Source organism: Formica exsecta, unplaced genomic scaffold (assembly GCF_003651465.1).
Source record: "Formica exsecta isolate Colony F162 unplaced genomic scaffold, ASM365146v1 scaffold878, whole genome shotgun sequence".
Taxonomy (NCBI): Eukaryota; Metazoa; Arthropoda; class Insecta; order Hymenoptera; family Formicidae; genus Formica; species Formica exsecta.
The window spans coordinates 622,155-627,904 of NW_021853648.1; the positions used below are offsets into that span (position 1 = coordinate 622,155).

Sequence of the window (5,750 nt, forward strand, 5' to 3'; positions counted from 1 at the left end):
ATCATTCATATATATATATATATATATGAATAATTTTACATTTATAGATATATATGGAATTTCATACATATACATTATATACATTTTATAAATATGTATATGGATTTTTTTCTTCTTAAGGTGTTTATAAGATGTACAGCGATCATTTGCGAAAATTGAGAAATGTGTTGTAAGCATAATTAATTTTTAGATAGTAATTTTCATTATAAATGAAAAAAGAAAATAAAGTTGGAGTTTCTAAAATTTCAATTTTTAAAGTTTTTATTTGTATTACCTCTTTGCCTATCATGTTCCCCGATATCTCAGAATTTAAATTTGTGTAAGTATCGGCAGGAAACCGAAAATTGGTCCTATAGGGAGAGTTTTTTAGCGGGTGCGAGTCCCGCATATCCCACCGGACCGGCCGGTGGGAATGCATAATGCATTTTTCTCTTCCTTCGTAAAAAAAAAAAAAAAAAAAAACTTGTACCTTTACGGATTCTGAAGGTTTTTCATTCGAATTTTCATGCTCTTTGAAATTTTACCATGTGCCACCTCTTTACTGATTATGTTCTCCTGATACTTGTGCGGATTTCGAAGCTTTAAATTTCCGCTTTCTGTAAGTTAACATCGTGCGAACTCTTTGCTTATCATGTTCTCCTGATACTTGCGCGAATTTCGAAGCTTTAAATTTTCCGCTTTCTGTAATTTAACATCGTGCGAACTCTTCGCTTATCATGTTCTCCTGATACTTGCGCGAATTTCGAAGCTTTAAATTTTCCGCTTTCTGTAATTTAACATCGTGCGAACTCTTCGCTTATCATGTTCTCCTGATACTTGCGCGAATTTCGAAGCTTTAAATTTTCGCGCTTTTTTCAGCATTTTAGTTTGTGCCACCTCTTTGCTAATTATATTCTCCTGATACTTGATTCCAAGAAATGCAGTTTCAGAAATTCCAAGAATAAAAAATTGGCAAAATCGTATCAGAAAAATGTATAATTAACAAAGAGGCGTGTGTGAGACAACAAGATATGTGGGAATGGATGGGTAGGTTCATTCAGAAGACATATGCGTTTTGTATTAATAATACAGTTTATTAAATTTTTAAAGATTACAAAATATATTTGACAGATATTATCGATTTTCTTACATTTATATATATTTACGCATATACACATATTGGGTATCGAACGCAATCGTTTTCGCCGTTACATTACATTTTGTACGCACGCACGCACACACACACACACTCATTTTTATTATTATACAAAATAATACATATTAGCAATTTTACGTATATACATATTTTGGATATCGGACATGATTGTTTTCGCAATTGCTTATACATTTGTAAGTAAAATTGGATTGATCGTTTTCGCTATTAACTATATTTTGCACACACACGCACACACATACACACACGCACGCACGCACGCACACACAGTGATTTTTATTGATATACAATAATACACATTAGCATTTTGTTACGTATATACATATATCGAATATCGGATGCAATCAGATGCAATGTGATCTTTCCAGATCAGTTATTTTACAATGACATTGCCAATGCCTGCATCATCAATAATTTCTCTGCCGCAATAATCATGCTGTAACATAGTATAAATATATTTCATTAAATAATTCTATTGTTAAAAAATAAGCATTCCCCCCATAATTGAGTGGTTCGTGAAAGAGGCTGAGTAATGTATTTTGAAAACGTAGTGAGAATTTTTACTATTTAAAACATATTACTTATACAGAGTGTCTAATAATAATTGCCCCACCCGTAATGTGCAAATAGAGTAGGTAAAACCGAGGAGAAAAGTTCTTTACCATTTTGCGATTTTCGTAATAATTATTGAGAAATTAATTAAAAAAGATCAGCCAATTCGCACGGATATTTCCCTGGATAAAACTAAAACGTTTCACAGAAAGAAAATAATGAGACCGTAAGTACAGAAACAATGAAATATGTCCAAATGAAAATAGAAAAATAAACAAAATATACAAAATAAATTATTTTGTCTGACAAGAATTATTTTATTCACCACAATCTCTAAAATCTACAAGTTTTACTCTAAAACAAATTTAGTTTGTTAAAGTCTAAAGTAATTATATACTTAGTTCTTTCTCTTACGAAAATAATAAAATATATATTCTACATATGTGCGTGTATATATACATAAAAAATAATTTTATTATTTTATAATAAAAATATTTTAATAATAATACATATATATTGCTGTCCGTAATATGTACTAAAATAAAAAAAGATCACGCGTAACTAATAAAATATATTAGTCAATAATGTTTTCGTACTTTTTACCATGGCATCGAAAAATGAATCTGGCCATGTCATTCTGCCGATTTTAAAATGAACCTAGTTAGCGCCACTGTATCAGCTAAGAAATCGGTCTCATGAAAAACGGCGGCGTGGCCCCTCTCAGATTTCTCTCTGACCACAACCTTCTGTATCTAAAATCACTAGATTATAAAATCACTAAATTTTCGGTTTATCAATTTATTTGATATTTGTCCATGTAATAATTCGATAATCTTCATATCGTTTTCAAAATAAAAAAAACTAATTTGAGAACATCTTATATATTTTTATGACACAATCGTATTATATAATTCTTACCGACGTCTCTTCTGTTATTATTTTCTGTCATTTTAGTACTGTCAACTTATCGATAGATGGCATTCAATGGCCATTTTAAAAACGAAGCGCGAAGTTAGCAACGAAAATTTTAAATCGCGCACATATATATATACACACACACGTCGAACCTCGAAATTGATATTAGTAATGATTGAATTAAGAAACATTTCTTCGTAAAAAAAAATTAATCATGCGTTATGTGAAATGTCTCGTCGGTTCTGTCAATTTTACCGCCCTGGCAAATTATATATTCGGAAGTGCAGTCTCGGCCGATGACGATTCAAATAATCATTTCGGGCACATGTACAAATGGAAGAATCTGCAGGAGGGCTTCCGAGAGGCCAAGGTCTGCAGGAAACCGATATTTCTCCTAATCCACAAACCGGGTTGTCCCACCTGCGAGAAACTCAAGCCTAAATTCATCAACTCCATCAGACTCCTCGATCTCAGCAAACAGTGAGTGATACATCTTTCTCTCTCTTACAAAGCTTTTTTTGCAACACTACCAAACATTAAAATTTTATAAAATTAAAATATATTAATAAGTATCTTTATATAATATTTATATAATATTTATATATCTTTATATAATATATAAATTTAATATAAACGAGTCAATCATTTTATATTTTATGTATAGAAAATACAATTTAAAAATACAATTAATCAATATAGATGCAGAATGTATAAAATATACAATACGCATGGTTTTTGCAAACTAAACTTTACAAATACGGCTTTAAAAAAATAGTAACCGAGTGACAGCAAACTAAACATAATAAGCCGTATCTAAGGAGTATAAGTAACATAGGATTTTTTATACCGAATTCATTGTATACGTAACAATGTATAGCTTTGTCATGGTGAATGCGAGAAAAGGCGAGATGTCCGCGCAAGACGAAGCGAGATTTCAACCGGACGGAACGTACGTTCCGAGAATTCTCTTCTTCACTCCGGACGGCGAATTTATGGAAGATGTTTATAATCGTCATCCGAAAGCCGACAACAAATATAAATATTTCTACAGCAGGACGAGCCAAATAATAGATAGCATGTTTTTGGCATTGGAACGATGCTCCGATAAATGTAGTTGGAACTCTTGACGACAAAGTTAAAAAAAAAGTAAATCTTAGATTTATTAAATGACAGTCGCGACTATATGTCATCATCATTAAGATAATATTTGCGAAAATAAATTCATTTTGTTATACATAAATATACGTAACATTTTTTTTTAAATTATAATAATAAATAATATTTCAGAATGAAAAGGATACAATAAAAGCCTATAAAATTTTTCAATTTATAAACTGAATTAAATAAATCACATTTTAATAAAGACAACCAAAGGAAAAAGAAATAAAATAACGTATGTATGTTTAATAAATGCATATATATATATATGGTTCATGTGACAATATTAATAATGCAATATTAATTATTTTTCTTGGATGAAATATACAATTTTTATTTGAAAAAATCAAATTTTATAATAAAAAGTTATTATAAAATTTAAACTATACGATAAATAAAAGTTTAGTTCTTAGTTTTTATTTGGCAAATATGAAAAATGCTTTTAACATAAATACAAAATAAAAATTGAAGTTTTTCGCCACTTAACGCTAAATTTTGAAAAAACTAAGCCAATATTTTTAACTGGTTACCTGGGCATTGCATATATATTTAATGTGTGCAATCGTCAAAATTTATATCGGAAATTAAATTTGTGTATCGTATATATCAGTTTATTCTTCCTATTTACTGTCCATGTAAATAAGTTGTTGTATATTTCCATAGGAATATAATAATAGTTATACAATATGAAGAAATCAGTTAAAGTTGAATTACGTGGCTGAGTCTGTCCTTTATTCTCTTCTCCCCTCTGTTTCTTTTTCGCTCATTTACTCTCTCTTTCTCTCTCTCTCTTGCTCTTTTATTTGCTTTTTTTTTTAAAGACAGCATCGAGTCTGCGCTTGTACGTCATCAGATTCGATGCTGCGTCCAATATACGGCGACCTATAGCAAGCTCGCAAAGGTAGGCTTGACGGCGCTTGCGTTTGCAACAGTTGCCAGATGATAAAGCGGCCCCGCATTGGCCGACGAGATCGTAACCAAGAACTCGCAACCCCTCGTAACCACGCCCATTTCATCCCTTCTGTAACACGGGACTATTATATGCATATATATGTAGATACGCATAACGCCGTAGATTAAGTCGGCATTGCTTTTTTTTTGCGATAATTGGAAAGTGAAAATCAATTGATAGCAATCGTGGAATAAAGTCGATAACGCAAAAATTTAAAGACATATCGCCATTGAATACGAATAATTTATATTCTGAATATCCTTCCTCTCGGATGAAAATTTATGGAGACATACAGGATGTATAATAGATAGCGTCTTTCGAATTTCTTTTAATCTTCTGGATAAAATTGTCCCATAAAATATATATATAAAAGCCTTCATAAATAATTTTATTGCCTTAAATATCCATGTAATAAAAAGGTATATATCGGTGATCTCTCTAGAGGGAGAGAGAAAAGGAAGAGAGAAGAGATTTAATAACAAATTTTTTAAATTGAAAGATTTAATAATAAGACAGAAATGTATGAGAGAGAGAGACAGAGAAAAAAATAAGTCCCCGTTATTCTTCGATATAAAAACAGGAAATACAAACGAAGGGGGAGTTGCGCGAACGAGATCCAACTGATGCGAAAACGCGGAGCACTTAAGTAAGGGATTTAAGCATACATATATCGGCAGACGCGGCGGCTCTCCTCCGAGCTCCGGCGATCCCGCAGGATGCGAGCTGAGCTTACGCACACGTTATACGTTATGTATGGATCTCTCTCTCCGCGGACGGTGTTCTGTGTTTGAAGGGTTGCAGATAATATATAGCCCGTTTCGGCGGAGAGTGCTTTTTAGCTTTGACCGTTTCACATCCGCGGCGACGGACCGGACCCTGGACCCGATCGTATCCGACCAACCGATCGCCCTGTGCCGGGCTATTGCGCCCCGTAATATCGCACCCCCGCGCGCACATCTATATCTCTACGCGTCCGTCACTTTTTTTTTTTTTTTTTATTCCCCCAGAGCCCTGACCAAC

General features: G+C 32.5%; 1 protein-coding gene across 1 annotated transcript; it reads left to right on the forward strand.

Moving 5' to 3' along the window:
• The first annotated feature begins 2,834 nt into the window (after positions 1-2,834).
• Positions 2,835-3,747, forward strand: LOC115244886 (thioredoxin domain-containing protein 12-like). Its single transcript, XM_029822891.1, has 2 exons — positions 2,835-3,100; positions 3,498-3,747. The coding sequence occupies exons 1-2, from the start codon at positions 2,835-2,837 to the stop codon at positions 3,745-3,747; spliced, it is 516 nt and encodes a 171-aa protein (XP_029678751.1).
• Positions 3,748-5,750: the final 2,003 nt, after the last annotated feature.